Consider the following 23,630-nt stretch of genomic DNA (forward strand, 5'->3'; position numbering starts at 1 on the left):
ATTTTTCTCTTTCATCCATTCTGGAAAATTCTTAGCCATCATCATCTGACAACTGCCTCGCTCACATTTACTTTATTATCTCTTTTAAACAAAAGTGATAAATTTATGATGTGCTTTCTCACTCTTATCCGTTTCCTTGCCTCTTTGGGATGCCTTTTGGATTTTCTTCAAATCTATCTTTTAGTTCACTTATTTCTCTTCAGCTGTATCTAATATGGTATTTAACCCTTCCAAAGAGCTATACATTTACAAATGGATCTATCTCTGCTGCTTGTCTTCTTTGCTTATTTCCTCATGGGTTTTGACTGTGAGTTCATATTCATTTGGAAGCCTATCTGTGGGAATTCTTTGAGATCTGTGCTGACAGTTCTTCCAGAGAGGACTTGTGTTTGCTTTGGCCAAGTACCATAGGTACTATCTACCCAGGTCCATTTTACATTGAAATGTTCAACTTGTGGGCTTTTAGACCATGCAAACAGTGCGGCCATACATCTACTAGGGAAATGTTTTACCTCTCCACTCAGAACCAAGGCAGAGAGAGATAACTTTCTTGCTGCCTGCCTCTGCAGGGAAGATTTTCTCTAGTTTATCCTTCCTCTGAAGATATATTCCTTCTTAGGTCCTAACCTGATGTTCCAATTTGGCTCTCATCCTGCCTGGACCCAGGCAGATGACCCCACAGCTGGTAGCAGCATCACCGTTTACTTACCTCCAGAGATGATTTTCAAAATATTTGTCAGTATGGCACATGCACCAACCAATCGGAACAGATGTAGACTGTACCTGTGCATAACTTCTGAATATCAACTCTATCTTCCCAGGCCTGCGTTTCTCCTTTCTTCCTGGCTTCCGATCATTTTCCTGACTGTCTTTCAAGTTCAAAGGGTGCGCTTAAAAGGGTGTTTTCAATATTTCTCCTAGCAATTCTATATATTTTGTTGTTGTTGTATTTACAAATATGTAGTCTACGAAATTGCCAGAAACATAGTCCAAGTAAGAAGTTTATTAGGCCCATACAACAAAACATCCAGAGGTAAGCCATTCAATCCTGGAGCTATAGCTTAATGTCACATGAGACCCAGGCTTTCTCAGTCTTTCTGGTTCGCCGGCCTTAGCATTTGCTTGTCACAAGCACATGATAGTGACTGAACTTCCAACCGTCAGAGGCAGGAAGAAAACAGTAAAAGTAGCAAAGTACTTAAGGAGCATACTTAACTAGAAGTCCTAGAGAATTGGTTAAAAAACAAAAAAATCTTTTCCAGAAGCCTCACTCAATGACTTCTGCAGTTAAGTATCATGGGCCAGAAGTTGGTCACATGACTATGCCTAGTCCAACTACCGACTACTGGGGTAATTAGAATGAGATTACCATGATTAGTTTTGACCAATTATGAGTCATTTCTCCCAACTGGGCTGAAGGACTCCCTCCCCTGAGATCAAGGCTCTCTTCTGGTACCTGAACAAAATGAGGTTTTTTCCTGGGGGTGCCGAGCACAACGCTTGCCACACAGAGGGCACTCACTGGTCCTTTCATTGAACATTTACCAAGCATCCACCACGTGCCGAAGGGGCCGTGGAGGCAAAAACGACTTGATATCTCTCTGCTAGGCAGGCTGAGATCGGTCAAAGTTGAGGACACAACGTCGCTACCGCGGTTTGACCTGCTCCACGCTACACTGCGCAGGCGCCGGCTACCTCGGGGCGCTCGGCAGACGCCCCGGCCAGAACGTGAGTCACGCATGCTCACACCGCTTTATCTCCGGCTCATCCCCGGAAGCACTGGCAGTTTCGGCGGACGGGATCGGGAAGCGTTTCCGGGGGCGGGAGGTGCAGGCTGAGGCGCTCGCGGCGGCGACGGCTTAAACGGGGCTGGTGCGGGTGGCGGAAAGTGTCCCGGGCCGGCTGTGTGAGCGCCGAGCCCTTGGCAGGTACGGCAGAGTCGGGACAACGGGCAGCGAGGGGACAGGGAGGGCAGCCGGAGAGGTTTAAGGGCTTCTCTGAGGTCCCGGCGCGCGCCGCCGGTCCTGCCAGGCCTCTTCCGCCGACCGGGATGCTTAGGCAGCGCGCAGGCGGTTGGAGTCCCGGTGTCCCGGGTCCCACCTTTGCGGTCTCCAGCCATCCCGGCGCGCAGACCGCGACACCAACGCCCCCGAGGCAGCGTCGCGCCCAAGGTCACCCCGCGGTGGCGGACCTCGGCGGACCTGAGCGCTTAGAGATCAGCCCCTGTCCGTCCGCCGGCCTTTCGCGGGCGCCGGGTGGGCGCGGCTTGGCTGCCTGGGGTTCGAGCCCAGACAGGGAGAAAGAACTGCGCCCGAATTTCGCGGATATTTCTATTCATCTCTGTGTTTCACCTGTGTTGCTGTCTGTTGTCACCTGTTGTCACCTGCCCTTTTTGCGTCTCAATCCGGCCCCGTCAACTTTGTAGTTCCCTCCACTGTTTCTCTGGAGCCCATCTGTAAGTATCTTTATTTCTGTCCCCACCTTGCTTCTGGTCTCTCGACCCTCTGTTTCCCTCTCACGCCTTACCCTCATTCGTTGGCCATCTGAGTTTCTCTCTCTCTCTGCCTTTTCTGTGTCTTTCTCTCTTGTTTCTGCCTCTCTAACTGGGTTTGGCGGGGCGGGGCGGGGCAGGCCTGCTCGGACCTCTGAGCCATGGAAGGTGACTCATGACCCGTGAAGCTTCCTGCGCAGTTGACAGTGACTAGACTGCAGTCTGGCCTCAAGGCTGACAGGTGTCTGCCCAACCTAAGCGTTAGGGTGCAGGATCTCCTGGCAGGCAAACGCGAGGCCAGCTCAGAGCCAAAGTGACTTGATGAATCCTTGTCTTGCCTGATCCATGGTTTCTCAGGCCTGCAGAGCAGCCGTCGTCCCTTTGCGCCTTAGGCCAGGATGGCCTCCAGGGCTCTCAACAGCCTGCTCTTCGAGTTACAGCTGCTTCATCAGGCCTAACTACAGGCTAAGGAAGGGTCAGTCGGAGATTCTCTGCCCTTGGGGCTCATGGAACAGGAGCAGAATTTCTGGGAGAACTGTGTACTTAGTTCAGAGATTGTCAGGATGTACAATTAAATTACGAGAAACAATACTTTAAGGTTCATTATTTGCTTTACAAAAGTACTCATTGGAGAAATAAGGCAGACGCAAAGGAACAAATATTGTTTGAGTAAGCTTATACACAGTATCTAAAAAGTAAAATATAGTTTACCAGGTATTGGGAGAGGAGGGAATGGAGGGAAATTATTTAATGGATACAGAGTTGTAATTTGGGATGATGAAAAAATTCTGGAAATGGTTCTCGTGGTGACGGTTGCATAACATGGTGAATGTACTTAATTGCCACTAAGAGTACACTTCAAAATGGTTAAAATGGTAAATTTTAGGTGAAGTATATTTTACCACAGTACCACAAAAGAAAAAAAATCTCTCATTGGAGACACCTGGAACTAACAAGCTCTTTGAAGGAAGATTTTACTTTTCACCTGAAGAAAACTCATGGGGTTGGGAAAATAGTCTTTTTTATTAAAATAATGCAAAATTATGTTACTTCTTATGTGTGTTCTCACAGGTGAGGCCCTTGTTTGTGTTCTCTTATTTAAGCTTATCAGATTGCCTGTAGTTTGTCAAGCTTTCTTATAAAGCTGTACCATGTTTCCCCGGAATTAAGACCTAGCCGGACCATCAGCTCTAATGTGTCTTTTGGAACAAAAATTAATGTAAGACCACGTCGTATATAAGACCTGGTATTATATTATATTAATTAAATATAATATGTTAATAATTAATATAAGACCGAGTCTTAACATTAATTTTTACTCCAAAAGATGCGTTAGAGCAGATGGTCCGGTTAGGTCTTATTTTCGGAGAAACACTAGCTGCTGAACTGCTACTGTGTTGAATCCCTAGATACCATCGATTATTTTATGTGCCACCAAAGGAAAACACGGCTAATTAAGCTGTGCCGTATGCTTTCTTATCATTAGGCTTTTAAAAATTCTTTTTGAAAAAATGTTTAGACTTATTTAGACATTCTAAATATTCTAATGCGTATATAAAAGGAAAAAATAAGTGGAATAAATTGTTTAAAGTGTTCAGTAAACTTCTTAACATACCTTCTCGTTTGAATACTTTCAGTTCAGAGTTGTGTCCATGCTTTTCCACGGTGTCGTCCTTTGTGCCATCTAAAACATTGATGGGGCCCTCAGGAATGCTCTGGCACTATCTCAGGTAGTGACAACTATTACAGTTTCCACCTGGCCATCACATCCTGATTGCAGAAATTTAAAAACGTGAAAAAAATGTGCCTCTTAAAATCCATTGAATATGTTCTATATATATTTTTCATGAACTTTTTCTTTTTTTATCTTATTTATATCTACAATAAGAATAGAAAGATTTGTGTCTTATTTGTAACATATTGAGGGAAAAATAACTTTTGTTGGTAGTTAAAAATTTTCGTGAAACGAGTGCCTTTTTGCCTCTGCTTTCTTGATTTGCACTTCTTATCCTGAATTCTAATGAATATGAGAGGGTGCAGTTAAAAACATTGCTTTGGCTTTGTTGTAATGTAATGGCAAGATGACTGATAAGCGGGGAGTTAGTGGCTAGAGCCATACCTTCTTTTTAAAAAGAATTTCATTATAGTTGGCACACAATATTATATTAGTTTCAGGTATACAACATAGTAATTCGACATTTATATATCTTATGATGTGATCACCACAGTAAGTCTAGTCACCATCTGTCACTGTGCAGTTGTCACAATATTATTGACTCTATTCCCTGTGCTGTACACTACATCTTTATGGTTGATTTATTTTATAACTGGAAGTTTGTACATCTTATTCCCCTTTACCTTCTTTACCCATCCCCCCACCTCTCTCTCCTCTGGCAATTATCAGTTTGTTCTCTGTTTCTGTGAGTCTAGTTTTGTTTTGTTTGTTCGTTTGTTTTGGTTTTTTTAGATTCCACATACAAGTGAAATCATACGGTGTTTGTCTTTGCCTTCACTTAGTGTAATACCTTCTAGGTCCATCCATGTTGTCACAAATGGCAAGATTTCATTTTTTTATTGCTGAATAATATTCCTGTGTGTGTGTGTGTGTGTGTGTGTGTGTGTGTGTGTGTGTGTCCATCCATTTATCTATTGATGGACACCTGGGTTGCTTCCATATCTTGGCTATTGTAAATCATGCTTCAATAAACAGGGGTACATCATACTTTCTTTATTTAATCTCTGAAGTTTTAGGTAAAACACTCAGCTATGGCTCCACATTAAAGGGAAATAGGTAAAGGGAGATTCATAAAATAGGTAGCTTGCTTTTTAGAAATCCTAAAACAGGTTTTACTAAGTTCTTTGTTTGGCTAGAGTGTTCCAGTTAAGAGTGCTGATTGACCAAGGTCTAGAAACCGAAAACACTTTTCCAAAAGATACTTAATTCTGCAAAATTACATAGGCATTGACCATTAAAACTGAAATGATGTTGGTTTTCTATGTGCCAGGTGAAAACCAATGTGCCATGGTAATGTAAGATATTAATATTAGAAGAAACTGAGTGAGGGGCATATGGGAAATTTCAGCATTCTTTTGCATCTTTTCTATAAATCTAAAAGTATTCAAAAATTAAAAGTTATATGATTTGCATGTTTTCCCCGTTGTAGGTTATCTTTTTACTTTCTTGGCGGTATTATTTTTACCTTTCAGTACTCTTTAGTCTGCCCGCCTACTGATTGAGTCAGTCCCACCCATTCTACCTCCGTTTTCCATATTCACTGGTACTTTCATTGCCGTCAAACCTAGACCGTATTTGCTGAAATCTTGTACGTAGCCTGTACTTGAGAACTGCTCCTTCTTTAAATCCATCAACAGATTGTTCTTCCTGGACATATTTCACATGTCACTCCGAAATTTTCAGTGCTGATCCCCAGTGCCCACATGTGAGCTCAGACTCAGCCTTCGGCAGGGTAGTCCCGTCATCCTTTCCAGGTTTATCTCCCATCACTCCCTGTGACTTGTAGAAAGACAGGTAATGATGTCTGTGTCACCACCCATCCTTTCTAGGTTTATCTCCCATCACTCCCTGTGACTTGCAGAAAGACACACAGGTAATTAAGTTTGTGTCACCACCAGGCGTGGTCTTGAATGAAAGAGCTGAGGGAGAGTTTGTGAGATGGCTTTTTGGTGGTAATTTTACCATAGTCTTAAGATCTTACCCTACGTGTGATGGGACCAGTAATTCAATTTATTCTTCAATGTGTCATGTTCACAGCCCACAAGAGATTAAACAGACCAGAATGCCATATGATTTGTAATTTTTCTTTCTATGTTACTAAACAAGATAGGCTTATAGTTTCTTTGTTGTTTTGTTTTGATACCAGGATTTTATACAAAAATAATTAGCAAGTTTTCTCCTACCCTTATTCCCTTGCCCCTTTCTTCCCCTCTGAAACAGTTTATGTAGCATAGGAATTAATTTGTTTTACTGAATTTTCCCATAAAATTTGTTTTACTGAATTTTCCCAAAAGGGCCTGGTGTGCTTTTGAAAATCATTTGAATGTGTTTTGTACTTTCTTTGCAGTTATTAATCTGCTCAGATTTTTTTCTTTCAGGCCAATTCTGATCATTTATATTTTTCTATAATACTTTTTATTAATGAAACTTTACAATTTATTAGTGTGGAATTATCTTCTATTTTAATAAGTTTCTATAATGTGATTATATTCCATTTTTTATTCCTAATTTTGTGAATTTGACATTTCAGTTTTAATTTCTTCATTGTTTTAGGAATTAAGAATACTTAATTATTGAATGGCTTTTAAAATTTTATGCTTTTAATTTTCTAGATTTATTACATTGTGTAATTACATGTAATCAGATGGACTCTATGCCTGCATTTCTGCTTTGGGGAATTTATTGGTGCTCGTTGTGGTCCCTTACATGCTCATTTTTGTAAATGTACTGTGGAAATTGAAAAAGGAGGTGGATTATTTGTAGGGTTACAGAGGTTGTATGTTTCAGTTAAATTAGCCTTATTAATGATACCAATGTAAACCTCTAGCTTCTAATTAGTTCTTTGTCTGCTTGATTTATTAAGGATTAAAAAAGGGATATTTATATTTCTTACTACAGTCATGTTTCTGTCACTGTTGTTTTTTGAAGACTATACTACATTTACAGATAAAAGTTCACAAGGTAACCCTCATTGTGAGTTATAAATTCATCAATTAACAATAAACTTGCATACCATTTGATGCTTTTTACATTGAATTTTACTTTGATATGAAATATATTTGCGTGACTTATTTTTGTTTTCATGTACCTGTTTGTTTTCTGTGGGTTTTTTTTCTTGTTTCTTTGTTTGTTTACATTTGATCTTTTTTGGTGATTAATTCTAAAGTATTTTGCCTTCATTTTGAAAGTTATTTTGATTGGGTACAGAACTCTAGGTTGACAGTTTTTTCTTTCAGTACTTTAATGATGTTTTATGTCTTTCATTGTCTCCTTTCTCTTGGTTGGCATTGTTTCTTACAAGAAGTTTGCAGCCTTTCTTATCTTTGGTCCTCTATACACAGTGGGTCTTTTTTTTTTTCTGGCTGCTTTTAAGATTTTTCTTCATTGCTGGTTTTAAATGATTTGATTATGATATACCTTGGTGTAGTTTTCTTCATGTTTCTTGTGTCTGGGCTTTGTTGAGCTTCTTGTACGGTATCTGTGGGTTTATCATGTTCATGAAATTTGGAAAGATTTTGGCTGTTGCTTCTTCCAATAAATTTCGGCCCCTATACCCTTTCGCTTCCCTCCTTCAGGAACTCCAATCAGGCACCTTGAAGTTGTCCCACAGCTCACTGATATTCTGTTCCCCCTTCTCTTTTATTTTTCTCTCTGTGTTTTATTTTAGGTTGTTTCTGTTACTGTGCTTTCAAGTTTACTAATCTTTTCTTCTGCAGTGTTAATTCTGTTGATACTCCCATCCAGTGTTTGTTTGTTCTGTTTTGTTTTAATTGTAGGAATTCCACCTGAGTCTTTTTTACAGCTTCCCTGTTTACCTAATATGCTTAATTTTCCTCTATTTTATTGAACATATGGAATATAGAATTTTCTACCAATTTTATAAATCTGTTATTCTGGGTCTGTTTCTATTACTTGATTTTTTTTCTCTCTTTATTATGGGTTATATTTTCAGGCTCCTTGGCATGCCTGGTGTTTTTTTGTTTTGTTTTGTTTTTTGTTTTTTTTACTGGGTGCCAGACATGAATTTTACCTTGCTGGGTTCTGGATATTTTTATATTCTGCAGATATTCTCAAGCTTTGTTCTGGAACACAGTTAAGTTACTGAAAATAGTTTGATCCTTTTGAGGCTTGTTATTAAGCTTTCTGTATTTAGCAGGAACAGAACTGCATTTTGTCTGGGACTAGTTTGTCTCCACTACAAGACTCTTGTGAATGCTTGAGGTTTTCCACTTAAGAGAAGTTTTCTTCTATTAAATATTTTATTTGATTATTCCTTCTACTTCGTTTTGTTCTTTCTCTCAAGGACACTAATTAGCCATACGTGGGATCTCTAGTCTCTGATCTTTTGTTCTATTATCTTTTCTCTTGCTGTGTTTATAGTTTATCCTCCTTCTGCATTTTGATTGAAGTTTCCCAAAGTGCCTTCCACATCATTGATTCCATTTTCTGCAGTTGCAATTCTGCTTCTTACTGCCTGTTAAAATTTCTGCTCTATTAGTTTCCTTACGTCTGTAATTCAGTCAGCTTTTTTTTAAATTTACATATCATTCGGTTATTCTGTCTCATCTTTTTTATACTTCATTCATAGAGATCATGTTTTCGTAAGTTGGTGGAAAACTTTAGTTTAAAAATGCTATCTAAACTGTACTCTGTTTATCCCTTATTATTTCCTTCTTTTTTGTTATTGTAGAATCTACTTACAGAACCCACTTACTTACTGTTTATTAATTTTTTAGAGGGCAATATTTTGTTCAGGTCTGAAATTTTCTCCCTTTGTGGGTGGATTGGTTTTGGTCCTTCATCATATACCGGAATGCTGGTAGAATCAACTCTTTGCTCTTTTGCTGGAGGACAGGCTGAACCATATTAACACCAGGTCGTAGCTTGAGTGGAATGGCTGAGACCAGAGGCTGGGTCTTAGGTACTTTCAGGAGAGCTTGAGCTCTGTGCACTTTCTTCTCTGTTGGTGAAATTGTGATGATCACAGGGACCTCCTCGAGTCTCTTTGTCCTAGCTGGCAAACGATGGGTGATACCTCTGCCTCCTTCCTGGTGCTATTACTGAGCCCCACCCTCTCATGTCAAGTTTCTAAAAAAAATCTTTGCTGAGGCAACCTTTGGTATCCCAGTGCAGCCACCTCTGAATTTTGCCAATCTGCAGGACCTGTCCTGTGGTCCACCCTGGCCTTTTAGCTATGGATCTTCCAAGTGAACTGGTATTAGTTGTTCTCTGTCACAATTGCTGCTATTACCGCGTTTCCCTGAAAATAAGACCTAAGTGGACAATCAGCTCTACTACGTCTTTGGGAGCAAAAATTAATATAAGACCCGGTATTGTATTGTATTGTATTATATTATATTATATAAGACCCGGTCTTATAGTAAAATAAGTAAAATGTTTTACTTGTAGTAAAATAAGACCGGGTCTTATATTAATTTTTGCTCCCAAAGACGCATTAGAGCTGATTGTCCGGCTAGGTCTTATTTTCGGGGCAACACGGTATCCATCCTAGGATTGCCTGTTATAGCAGGTGCAGTTGCAAGGGCAATGTCTCCCTTCAGTCTGACCCCATCTCTACTATATCCTTATGTAAAGTTTGTGGCATATAGATAACTTGAACCCCTATTTTCCAGGACTCAAGCCAATGTTTCCATATTTTTTAGATTTTTTTTGGGGGGGGCAGTTGTTAAGATATGGTAAATGGGAACAATTATATGCTGCCCTCAAGTCTTCCTCTTACCCTGGTGACACCAGACTTTATAGTGACAAGATATATAACTCTGGGGTACACTAGGTTCCCTCTTCTGAATTCCTCCTGGGTTTGTAATTCTTTTGTGCATTTTATCAGCCTTTGCCTTGAGTAACAGGATTGTGCGCATGTGTTTTATCTCCCCTACCAGATTATAAACTCTGGGCCGTGAAATTCCTTGATCATCTTAGAAATCCCCCACAGTACCTTACGTATAGTGTTTTATGTTGTTGTTTTTCATGAGTTAATTCATTACTTCTATGAAAGTCTTTTAAACAAAACAGCAACTATACTATTGATATATATCACAACTGTCTGTAAGTTTGTAAATATTGCTTATATAGCAGGAAAACCTGTAGAAGTTCAGGCTTTGCATATGACTAAGATCAGGGAATATGTAGAAATGCCGCACTCACCGAAAATTAAGGGCAGAGATCAGACACTTGTCAAATTGCAAGTACTGTTGCCACCTTGACACAGTTAAGGTTACATGCCTTTTTTCCAGTAGTTTTTTAATGTGTGGTAAAAGCATATATCATTCAATTTGCCATTTTAACCATTTTCAAGTGTACGATTCAGGGGCATTAACTACACTTACAGTATTGTGCAACAGTACCACTATTTCCCAAAGTTTTTCATCATCCCAAACAGAAACACTCTCCTTATTAAGCAATAACTCCCCTGAGCCCGTGGTGACCTCCAATCTACTTTCTGTCTCTATGAATTTGCCTATTCTAGGTACTTCAGATATGTGGATTTATACAACATTTGTACTTTTGTGTCTAGCTTATTTAACTTAATGCTTAGCGTGATGTTTTATTTTTAGCATAATTTCAGTGTTCATGTAGCATATATCAGAACTTCATTCTTTTTTGTGTGTGTTCTGTATCTGTCTTTTAGGTATAACTGATGTTTGAGATCTATTTCCTTGTACATCTTCTGTCTGGTTTTTCTATCCATTATTGAAAGTGAGGTATTGAAGTCTCCGCCAGTAAATTTGTCCCTCTCTTCAATTCCGTACATTTTTGCTTCATATATTTTGCTTCATTATATTTCTATTGCTATATATATACATATATATATAATTGATATATCTTCTTGATAGATTGAATCTTTTGTCAATATAATGTTCTTTAATCTGCTTTGTCTTATAATAATATAGCCACCCCCTCTCTCTTTTGGTTACTCTTTATATGGAGTATCTTTTTCATCAATTGACTTTCAACCTCTTTGTGCCTTTGTATCTGAAGTGAATCTCTTATAGACAACATATAAATAAGATTCTGCCAATCTCTGTCTTTTAATTGGCGGAAGGATTTACTCCTACCATTTAGCTATTTGTTTTCTGTATATCTTGTATGTTTTTGTTCCTCAATTCCTCCATTTACTACCTTAAAAAAAATTTTTTTTTGATATTCCATTTTGATTTCCTTCTTTCCTTTGCATGTATATTTTTTAGTTATTTTCCTAGTAGTTACTGTGAGGTTTACAGTTAACACTGTAAACTTATAACAACCTAGTTTGACTAATTCAAGCTTAGTTTCAATAGTATACAAATACTCTGCTCCTGTACACTTCTTTCCTTCCCCTTTTATGTTGTTGTCACAGATTATATCTTAATACCTGTGTGCCTGTTAACATAGATTTATAATGATTGTTTTATGCATTTGCCTTTTAAGTCAAATAGGAAAAGTCATAAACCAAAGTGTAATAATACCAGCTTCTATATTTATGCGTACCTATGTTGTTACCTTTATCACTAGTCTTTATTCCTTCATATGGCTTTGAATTACTATCTAGTGTTTTTTAATCTCACTCAGAAGGACTCCTTTATCATTTCTTGTAGACGAGATCTATTGATAATGAATGACACCATTAGCTTTTGTTTATCTGGGAATATCTTAATTTCTCCTCATTCTTTGCCAGATACAGACTTCTTGGTTGACAGATTTTTCTTCTTGCATTTTAAATATGAGGTGTGATCAAAAAATATGGTGACTGTTTAAATAAAAAAAATTATTACAGTAAAAGACACATTGCCATTAATCCCCCTCAAAATAATCTCCCTCGCTTCGAACACACTTTGTTCTATCGTTCTTGCCACTTTCTGAAGCAGTTTTGGAAGTCCTCTTTCGTGTCTTTAGTTGCACTGTTGTGGCTGCCTCGATGTCCTGAATTGATTCACAATGTTTATCATGGTCATTTTGACTTTGGGGAAGAGCCAGAGCCGCACGATGCCAGATCCGGTGAATAAGGTGGATGAGGACACACCGTAATGTTTTTATTTGGCAGAAAGTGCTGTACCAGAAGCGATGTGTGACACGGAGCCTTTCCATTGTGATTACAAAATATGGTGAATGCTGCTGCCGAGTGGCATCCAATAGAAAGGCAGAGATCTTCAATACGGGAAGTGGCACATTGAACCTTAATAACAGTGTGTGACAAGTTTCAACTTGTTTGGTACAGTCAGTCGGGTGTGAGCTACGGTTGACAGAAGGTGTGTTTTAAAGTGTGCAGTAAATCATCCATCATGACAACACTCCGTGTCACACTTCGCTTCTGTCAAATAAAAACATTACGGTGTGTCCTCATCCACCTTATTCACCAGATCTGGCATTGTGCGACTTCTGGCTCTTCCTCAAAGTCAAAATGACCATGAAAGGTAAACATTTTGAATCAATTCAGGACATCGAGGCAGCCATGACAGCACAACTAAAGACACGAAAGAGGACTTCCGGAACTGCTTCAGAAAGTGGCAAGAACGATGGGATAAGTGTGTTCAAAGCAGGGGGTGGGGGAGTGTATTTTGAGGGGGATTAATGGAAATGTGTCTTTACTGTAATAAATTTTTTAAATTTAAATATTCACCATATGGTTTGATCACACCTCGTATGTTATACCAATGCCTTCTGGCCTCCATGGTTTCTAATGAGAAATTGGCTGTTAATCTTTTATGTGACGAGTTGCTTTTCTTGTGTTTTGATTCTTCCTTGTTTTTGGCTTTCTACTACGTGACTTATATAATATGTCTCATGTCAATCTCTTTAACTTTATCCTGCTTGGAGTTTATTGAGCTTCTTGGATATGTAGGTGTATCTTTTGTCAAATTTGGGAAGTTTTCAGCCATTATTTCTTTTTTTAAAACTTTTTAAAATTAAATTTAATTAATTAAATTTTTTATTGGGGAATATTGGGGTACGTGTGCTTTTCCAGGACCCATCAATCGTCCTTCAATCTAGGTGTGGAGAGCGCAGCTCAGCTCCAAGTCACCGTTTTCAATCTTTAGTTGCAGGGGGTGCAGCGCACCATCCCATGCTGGAATTGAACCAGCAACCTTGTTAAGAGCTCATGCTCTAACCAGCTGAGCCATCCGGCGGCCCCACCGGCAGCTCAGCTCATTGTCTTCCATCTAATTGTGGAGGGCGGGTCTCACTAGCCCATGTGGAAATCGAACCGGCAACCCTGTTGTTCAGAGCTCGTGTTCTAACGAACTGAGCCATCTGGCCGCCCCCATTATTTTTTTTAATACCTTTTCTGTCCTTTTTCTGAGACTCCTATGGTGTGCATATTGGTACATTTGATGGTATCTTGTCCCACAGGTACCTCAGGTTGTGTTCATTTCTTCATCCTTCTTTCTACTCAGACTGGATCATTTTAGTTGCTTTATCTTTGAGTTTGCTGTTTTTTTTCCTTTGGCCTGTTTTAAATCCGCCATTGAACTCCTTTTGTGAATTTTTAATTTCGACTTGTATTTGTTTCCTAGGTCTACCACGGGCTAGGTGACTTAAATAACAGACTTTTCTCCCCCACAATTCTAGAGGCTAGAAGTCAGATCATGATGTTGGAAGATTTGGTTTCTCTTGAGAATTTCTCCTTGGCTTGCAGATGGCCACTTTTTCACTGTGTCTTCACATTGCACACACCTCTGACGTCTCTCGGTGTTTCCAAATTTCATTTCTTACAAAATCACCAGTCAAATTAGATTAGGGCCCATCCTAAGCCCCATTTTAACTTAATTACCTCTTTAAAGGCCTCATACCCAAATGTAGTCACATTCTGGGGCCCTGGGGTGTATAGAGGTATAGGACTTCAACATGTGAATGGGGTGGGCGGTGCAGTTCAGCCCACAACACAGCTATTACACTTTTTAGCTCCAGAATTTCTACTTGGTTCCTTTTTATAATTTATAACTCTTTGTCGACATTGTTCTCCTGATTTCCTTTAGTTCTGTGTCACATAAGGGTGGGTTTTGTTTGTATGTTTTTAGCAATTTGAGCATATACAAGACAGGTGATTTAACATTTTTGACTAGTAATTCCAATGTCTAATTCCTCAGGGATGGTTTCTGTCTAATTCTTTCTCTTCCCCCCAATACACCGTTTTTTCCTTTTTATACTTTGTAATTTTGGTTGAGAACTGGAACATTTTGAGTATGCTAATGTGGTAACTTTTAAAATCAGATTCTTCCCCTCCTGGGAGATTTCTTGTGTTACTTGTTGATGGCTACAGTTGCCTGTTTGTATGGTGATTTTTCCAAACTATTTTGCAAAGTTGGTAGTATTCCTTGTTGTATGTAGTCACAAGTTTCTGTTGCATTATCTGTGAGGTCAGCCTGTGACCTCACAGAGATGTCCTTAAATGCTTTGACCAGGGGAACAGGGGAAAATGTGTTTGTCTTTTAAAATCTTACGATAGATGCTATTGGGGAAGCCATTGGAACCTGAAGGGGGCAAAACAACACCGTGGATCTGCCAGCTCGGCCAGGGTGCAAAGCCCTGTTTTTGGAGGACGTGCCCCTTGTCCACCCTGACATCAGCCAGCCACTGCAGGAACGTGGGCCAATGTCCCACGGGCTGTGGGATGGAGATGGAGGCTGGTTTGGGCGTGCTGCTCTCTCAGCAACTTTCAGCAGCCTCTCCCTTCACGCATTGCTCTGGTTTCTGTAGTGTTTGATCGGAATTCCGAAATCATTGATTCTGATCATTTTATTACCTTGCTGTTTGTTCTGGTGGAGGGACTAACCTCTAGAGCTTCCTACTCCACCGTTTTCTGTAATGTCACGGCATTTATTTTTGTAGAACTTTTTAAAAGTCTTACTGTCAGTCATTTAAAATTCCACTATAGATATTTGAAATCTTGAGGAAAAGATGGATATTCAATAAATAGTCTTGGAAAAATAGCCTAGCCATTTTGGAGGGGAAAGGGCTGCATCACAATCATATTCCTTATGACAAAATAAACTCTTTATATGTTAAAGGTTTAAATGTTTTTTTAAAAAAAAAGTACCAGGAGAAAACCTAAATAATTCTTTTTACTTTTTAAAAATAACCTCGGAGTCATGAGTGTGTTTCTATGTCTAACACAAAGCCCTGGAGCCATAAAAGCAAAGATTGAGTAATTTACATAAATTGAAAGTTAATTTCCTGAATTTACAAACAAACTACAAATCCATAAGATGAATTACCCAATTTATTTGAGCAAAGGATGACTGATAATTTATAGGAAAAACAAATGACCAGTAAACGTGAGTAAAGAGGATCTCATTCATAATTAAAGAAATGTTGATGAAAACAACAGTTGAATCATGGATTATTCACTTGAGAGTTTTGCCAACCTTTTTTTCCTATTTGATAACATCCAGTGTTGGTGAGAATGTGGGGGAGTAGACGGTGTCGTCACTGTAGGTAGGAGTGTGGCTTGCTGCAACCTTTCTAGGAAGTAGTTAGGTAATCTATATCAGAATGCCAAATGCACAGCCCTTTGACCCAGTAATTTCCCTGGTAGAGATTAACCTGTAGGTATTTCCGAAGATTTGCCAAGATTGTTGTGCACAGACGTCCATTACAACATTGCTCATAATTTCAAAAACCTGGACAATTAAAATTCTGTAAGAAGAAAACTGCTTAAATTCTGATGAACCCATACTGCAGGAAGTTGTACAGCCATTAAACAGAATGAGTTAGCTCTTTTGTACTAAAGTGGTGTCTTAGTCCATTTGAGCTACTATAACAAAATTCTACAGACTAGGTGGCTTATAAACAGAAATTTATTCCTCCCAGTTCTGGAGGCTGGGATGTCCAAGGTCAAGGTGCTGGCAGATTCATTGTCTGGTGAGGGTACTGCTCATTGATAGCTGTCTTTGCGACATAGGGAATTCTCCGGTGTCTTTTTTATGAGGTGTCCCATTTATAAGGGCTCTGCCCTCATGACCTCAATACCTCCCAAAAGCCCCACCTCCCAGTCACATTGGGTGAATGGGTTTCAACATGAGTTTTTTTTGGGGAAAAAATCAGTCTATAGCATGTCGGAAGATCTGCAAGATACATTAAGCGACAAAAGCTAAGTGCAGAATAAAATGCTATTAATGAACCTATTTAGATAGGGACTTTTAAAGGATATGTAGGATTTATTCTGCTATATGCACAGAGATGTGTCTAGAAATACATACTGGATGTTGTTAATGGTGATTTACTCTGGGGGGATCACACTAGGAATAGATAGTGGAGACGTGTTTTTACAGCAGTTTCTGTAAGTTTTTTTACATGTGTGTATTAGTCCCTCTTCCCATTTTTTTTCAAACAGCTAAAAGCAAATTCTACAGTGATGAGATCTAGCAGATAATCTGTTTACCCAGATGTAGTTCTCAGAATTTACATACCACTAGTCTATATATTTACATGGTTAACTTTTAGAAACTGCAAATAATTAGTTTGTTTCCTGGTCTTTTTTTTTAATTATGATAAAATGTTGTAAGAGGTATAAACCATAAACTAATAACTTCATTCTGAAAACTCAGTCTTCTTGAAATTATTAATGACTAATCTGGTATTTTGGCGTCGTCTTAGATGAGGCAGAATGATGTGTTAGGAAAAATAGGCTTTAGAATAATAGAAACCTAGATTCAAATCCCAACTTAATAAAAAAAAAATAGCTTTTATTTTAACCTTGGGTAAATTAATTGAAATAGCTGAACTTGAGAATATCAATCCCTACATTTGCGGAATCATTGTAAACATCGAGTGAAAACAGGTGTACAGCTCCTGGTATATAGTAATTACTCAAGAAACATTAGTTTCTTCTTTTGGTATCTCTTCCTATCCCAAAGATGACTTGCAATCTTTGTTTGGGTTGTCTGGTTCTTTTATCTCACACCTGGTACTTCACAATGTTTTGGTGTAGACAAGAGCCAGGTGACAAATAGTACTGGCAAACCTGTGGGGTTTTGTGGTTTGTGTGAATTTGCTGTGGAATTATGGGGCATGAGCAGGAGCTCGTATAAAGTTCATCTTGTTGATTGCCTTTGTTAGAAATTGTCCCTAATGCCTGATTTACCCCACAAAATCGATGTACAATAACAACACAACTAATCCCTTATTCTCTTTTATAACTTCATCTTCAGATTGAGTTCATTCAGTAACAGAGACGATATTTACTCTCCTCGTTGGTCTGTAACTTTTTAAACAATTTGAAGACCACCATGTAGAAGGAATACCTGGCCTTGCCATTTTATTTGTTTCACATTATCAGAAGCTCCTAAAGGGCCAAAATTCTGATGGCATCTAGAACAACTCACATTGTTTGGGGTCTCTGCGAGTTCACCCCTGTGGTGCTGAGGGACCCAAACGATTGTTCTGGCACAGCCCCCTTGCCCCTCGCTCCCTCGCTGGATCCTAGCAGTGGCCGAGTACGCTCCTGCCTCAGCCTTCTGCCTCACTTTCTTCCATCCTCACTTTCTTCCACATCCCAACTTGAAAATTTGGGTTAAATCGGAGGCCTCTTAAAAATAATATCATTTTCATACATATGTTTATTTTGACTAGAAATGTTCACTTTGTTTTACTTGGGCGATTTCTTTGGTTCGCAAATCTAATCTCTCTGGATTCTATTCTCTCATTCATAGACACAGGCAAAATCAAGAGTTAATGCCGTGAAGCGTGGTGGGTGAGTCCTGCTTTGGGCAAGCTCACACCTGCGAGTCCTGCCCCACCCACTAGTGCCCACAGACACGGGGACGTTACAGGACGGTGGAACCTGCCTCAGTTTGCTTAGTGATCAATTGGGCTGGAATTCGTACTAATTTTTCTTTCTCTTGTAGCACTGAACAAGATTTGTGATGAAATGGAGCCTGGAACCAACTCTTTTCGAGTAGAATTTCCTGATTTTTCAAGCACCATTCTGCAGAAACTGAACCAGCAGCGCCAACAAGGACAACTGTGTGATGTCTCCATTGTCGTGCAGGGCCACATTTTCCGGGCACACAAAGCTGTTCTTGCTGCCAGTTCGCCCTACTTTTGTGACCAGGTCCTCCTGAAAAACAGCAGGAGGATTGTCTTGCCTGATGTGATGAACCCGAGAGTATTTGAGAACATTCTCCTATCTAGTTACACGGGACGTCTAGTAATGCCTGCTCCCGAGATTGTTAGTTACTTAACAGCAGCCAGCTTCCTCCAGATGTGGCATGTGGTGGACAAATGCACTGAGGTTCTCGAGGGAAACCCGACAGTCCTTTATCAGAAGCTAAATCACAGCAGTGACCACCAGTCTCCAAGCAGCAGTAGTTATAATGGCCTGGTAGAAAGCTTTGAGCTGGGCTCAGGGGGCCACGCTGACTTCCCCAAATCCCAGGAACTGAGAGATGGAGAGAACGAAGAGGAGAGCACCAAAGACGAGCTGTCATCTCAGCTCACCGAGCACGAGTACCTTCCCAGCAACTCGTCCACGGAGCATGACCGGCTGAGCACTGAAATGGCGAGCCAGGACGGGGAGGAGGGCGCCAGTGACAGTGCCGAGTTTCACTACACCCGGCCTCTGTACAGCAAGCCCAGCATCATGGCCCACAAACGCTGGATCCACGTGAAGCCTGAGCGCTTCGAGCAGGCGTGCGAGGGCATGGACGTGCACGCGGCTTACGACGAGCACCAGGTCACCGAGTCCATCAGCACCATGCAGGCGGAGCACGCCGCCCAGCCCTCGGGGGTGGAGGAGGACTTTCACCTCGGGGAGAAAAAGGTGGAAGCCGACTTTGACGAGCAGGCGGATGAAAGCAACTACGACGAGCAGGTGGATTTCTACGGCTCTTCCATGGAAGAGTTTTCCGGGGAGCGGTCGGATGGAAATCTCCTCGGACACAGACAGGAGGCTGCTGCCCTCGCAGCGGGCTACAGCGAGAATATTGAAATGGTAGCAGGGATTAAAGAAGAAGCTTCCCACTTAGGATTCTCAGCCACCGACAAGCTGTATCCTTGTCAGTGTGGGAAAAGTTTCACTCACAAGAGCCAGAGAGATCGCCACATGAGCATGCACCTCGGTCTCCGGCCTTACGGCTGTGGGGTCTGTGGTAAGAAATTCAAGATGAAGCACCATCTCGTGGGCCACATGAAAATCCACACAGGCATAAAGCCCTACGAGTGTAATATCTGTGCAAGGAGGTTTATGTGGAGGGACAGTTTCCACAGGCATGTGACTTCTTGTACCAAGTCTTACGAAGCTGCAAAGGCTGAGCAGAATACAGCTGAGCAGAATACGGCTGAGGCTAACTAAAAATAGGAGCTGGCCCTTGAGTGGCAGGCACAAAAATAAACGATGGTAATTATGCAAATCTGGGCACAGATGATATGTGCTACTTGCTATTATGAGAGAAGCTTAAAAAAAAAAAGGAAGATATTTCGGAAAGACCAGTTCTAAGTAGGCCAATTAAAAAAATCTAATTTGTCAGATTTGTACGTTCCAGCCCAGGCCTGGAGTAGGTAAGAGGGGTAAGTTAACGCACCTGCCAGCTGGTAGTGTCAACCGTGAGGCCTGTTGTGATGGAGGCAGGCAGACCTGGTGAAGGAGGGGTCTGCACTTGGGACTGGGGTTGGCCCACCAGTTCCACTTCAGGTGGCAGCGGCTTTCCAGCACTCATTACAGGTCACACTGGGATTTGATTTTGCTCTTACTATAGATACTTAGGTAATGTGGGTTTGTTTTGGTAGCTGCTTCAACGAATGAAATGCTACTTCTGTAAAAGCTACAAATGATGTGATTCCTAGGATGCGAAATTGATTAACAGCTCTCTTGTCTGGTTTCATTTTTTCTAAAGGGTATTTTACTTAAAACTATGGAGATACTAAGAGGGCGCCATTCTAAGTATAAAACAACTTATGGTACAAGCTTCAATTTCTGTAAGATGCCACTGTCACAATGTGTTTCAGACTCTTGATAAGGCAAAGTTTTGTATTTTAATACTAACGTTTAGTTCGAACAATGGCGTCTAATTACAGTTCTCTAGTGTGCCAGAGGTAGGTATTCCTAACTGGTTTGCTGTCCCGAATCCTTCTGGTTTCATTGTAGCATCTCCACAGTGAGATCTGCTCTATGGCTGGCAGACGTCTAGCCTGCTGGGACTGACCACGGTACCGTTGGCTGCTGCAGCCGTTTTGCTGTCTTAGATTATGGTGCTTCCCAAAGAGGTCAGTCAGTGACCACAGTTAGTGAGCAGGAGCCAAAAGTCACAGCTGAGAGTTACCTGTGAACTTCAGGGATTACTGGAGTGCTGCAGTGACACTCCAGCTGTCAGAGTGAGTTGCCGAATAGCAGACTTTTGAGTGGCAGGTTACACTTGAGGGGCGAAAAAGCTGCCCAAGAAAAGAGGAGTCTGGAAGATACACTGGTGCGGGCGATAGTCTTTCAGGGGAGGGCACTGAGCTAATACTACCGGTTCTTTAGGAGGCCTGGCATGTGTTTTAAAAAGGGCAAAGGAGTCCTCATTTTAGAAAGTAGTCTACAGATTCATGCTCCCAAATGACAGGTTAAGCTGCATAAATTTACAAGTCCTCGTCGCCATCCCTAACAAAAACAACAAGATAAGCAGCTATTCTGAGACCTTTTCTGCCAATCAGTCAGATGTTTAAAGGTAAAAAGCAAGCTTATACTCAGGATGTTTGACTGTGTAAGACACCTGATGTTATCCCCAGGGTAGGACGGGGTGCTACTCTCATGTCAACTTTCCCTGAAACTTACTGCTCTCTTACTCCAAGTGGAAACTTTTCTTCCTTAAAATAAAAACAACTTCTTGGATTTGGGATGAAATTTTGTTTTAAAAGTTTGGTGTTGCTCTAATGTGATAGACATTGCTGGCAATGGCGTCTGGTCCTCAAGCTCCTACCACCAAGGCGTTTACCTGCTGAATGTTGTCTGGAAAGGGGAAAGAAAGGACTTACTCACCAGTTAACTCTTGTAATCAAGATTACAAAACAGGGATCTATTCATGAACACTGTATCATTCTCGATCTAAAAAAGCACTTTGTATTTAAAACTTTATTATAAATAGATATATATATACATATATATATATATACACATACATATATGTATGTGTATATATATATATATATAGATACTGCTTTTTATAACCTAGAAACTAGACGTTACCTCTTGGTTGTTTGCCACGTTATTATCCTCTTAGTGTTGACAATTCACCAGTTAGCACTCCCTTCTCTGTGTACCTGACAGAAGTGTATAGAGGTGACTGTACAATCAAGCTCAGTGGCTCCTTTCCTTTTTTCTCATGTCAGAAGCCGCTGGGTTTTAGGTGTGATCCTGGCCATTATGTGTGACGAGAAACTGTTTTATTGCTCCTAGTAATTTCAGTACTGAGGCAGTGAAGCCATTTTGTTTGATCACCCTCTTCCATGGAATTAGCAAACCATTTTCTGCCTGTTTGGAAGGTTTGATATGCTGTGTCCCATTAAAGATGATATTCAAATGAGCATTGGAACATTTGGGGAGACGAGTCTGAGAGGTGAAATGAAAATATTCAGGAAAAATCATGGTCCTTCAGTTTTGCTGAAAACAGCCAGCACCCTCGTCATAAGTAATGATGACGAGCTTCTGTTCAGCCAGGACTGGTTGGCACCCTTGGGTGACAGTTCTGGAAGCAGTCAGTGGTGCTGGGACTTATTTCATGTGAGGAAAGGTATATCTTTTGCTGAAATCCTCATATGCACATCAGCTACTAGATGTAGAATTTAAAGTGTAAGTTCCTCACATCTGCTGTTTTACATTTTTCATGAGCGTTGGGGTTTCCGTAAAAATTAGGGTTGCTAATCGGGTCATCCAGACCCTGTGAGATGGTTGGGCATCTGAAATGCAGCTGTGTTCAGAGACGCGGGAGATGGGGATTGCCTTAGTTTGGATATTAAAAGTGAATTTTTATAAACTCTGCATTTTAGGATCAGATCCTACTGTATTGCTACCGTCTTTCCCTGCCCGCCTGGGTTGGATAGATAGTCTGTCTCCTGAGCCTCAGTACAGCTTTAGAAAATCTTTATCCTTCCAAAGTTTGGATAGTTGTGGGGTAACATTTTCCAAACAGCCTTTCAGGGATCGCGTCAGTGGCCTACAACCAAGGTATTTGTCCTCTACTTTGAGTCTTAACTGGGGTTTTTCTCCAATCCCAGTGGGAAAGGGCTTCAAGGCATTGCCAAGGGTATTTAATATTAATACTTACCCCAAGCCTTTAATTTTCGGTACACGCAGTACAGTAATCCACTTGTTAAAGCAGGTGTCACTGTGTAACTAGGGACAGAGTGCGATAGCCTTTCCTCCATGGTGAGGGCTCCCCTCAGGGGTCCTTCCTGGCCCCAGCCCTGCTGGTTCCGGTTTCCACATCTCACCTGCCTCCGGTCCCTTCTTTTGGCCACAACTTTCAAAGATCCTGCCCCAAAGGGTCTCCTCCATTCTAGTGGGCATTTGCCGAACTAAACTGACCCTGAGCTGATTTCTAGCTCTTTGGGAAAGCTGCTTAGTCTCGCATATCCCCAAGCTGCTGGGAAGTGAAGTTGAGGCAGAGCAGAAGCAGCAGAGCTGTGCTCTCCCTGGGGAAGGGGATTTGCTGCAGCCCGCTGGTCACTGAGGGTGGAGAGGACGCAGTCACACCTAACCCAGGTGTGTGCTTTCATAAGGTGTCTGATAATTTAGGAATGCTGGAAACCAGGCAACATATTACCCGCCCAACCCCCGTCTGTGGTTTAGGTTGCAGTCATGGGTGACTTTGTTCATTGAAACCAGGGTTTGTTTGGGTTTTTTCTTTGCTACTTACATATTTAAAGGTACCTGTTTCTTATTTCAGATTTCTACTGATAGTACTCTATGGGAAGATGCTGGAACACATTTTGCAAATGTGATTTTTTTTTTTTAGTTTTGCTTGAAGCCTGTGTCACATTGTCAGTTGCTGCTGCCTTCTTTCCCTTTATGAGGTTCCCAATGTTTCTTCCAGAACATTACTTTATTTATGCAAGTCAGGTGACTCTTAGACCACAAAACCGTTTGATGATAAACAGATTATCACTAGGTGCATATCTTATTGATATTTTGTGAAATGTTATGCCTGTGTTGCAAAAGTTGAATAGTTTTGTCTTTATATATTGCTGTCTTCAGTGTACAGCATGGTTTTACTTAATTGAATGTTACTGTTTAATATTTTCTTCTTATAGAAGAGACCATGCCCTTTTGTATGACATGTTTTAATAAATGTTATCTGTCAACTTTGTAACAGTTTTTTCACTTTGGGCATATGACCACATGTCTTTGTTTTCATTCTGGCTTTTGCCACCGGAGAATAAAAGGTATATTGTGGCCTTTTGATAGCAAATGCCAAATAGATAGTCGGATCA

At 40.7% G+C, this 23,630-nt stretch overlaps 1 protein-coding gene across 1 annotated transcript; it reads left to right on the forward strand.

The window, feature by feature from the left end:
* The first annotated feature begins 1,071 nt into the window (after positions 1–1,071).
* ZBTB43 (zinc finger and BTB domain containing 43) lies at positions 1,072–23,496 on the forward strand. Its single transcript, XM_033123523.1, has 2 exons — positions 1,072–1,928; positions 18,071–23,496. The coding sequence occupies exon 2, from the start codon at positions 18,094–18,096 to the stop codon at positions 19,513–19,515; it is 1,422 nt and encodes a 473-aa protein (XP_032979414.1). The 5' UTR covers positions 1,072–1,928; positions 18,071–18,093; the 3' UTR covers positions 19,516–23,496.
* The last annotated feature ends 134 nt before the right edge of the window (positions 23,497–23,630 follow it).

Source organism: Rhinolophus ferrumequinum, chromosome 12, assembly GCF_004115265.2.
Source record: "Rhinolophus ferrumequinum isolate MPI-CBG mRhiFer1 chromosome 12, mRhiFer1_v1.p, whole genome shotgun sequence".
Classification (NCBI taxonomy): domain Eukaryota; kingdom Metazoa; phylum Chordata; class Mammalia; order Chiroptera; family Rhinolophidae; genus Rhinolophus; species Rhinolophus ferrumequinum.

Excerpts from the sequence above, each read along its gene's own strand:
- ZBTB43 (XM_033123523.1), top strand. The coding sequence starts at position 18,094 with ATGGAGCCTGGAACCAACTCTTTTCGAGTAGAATTTCCTGATTTTTCA.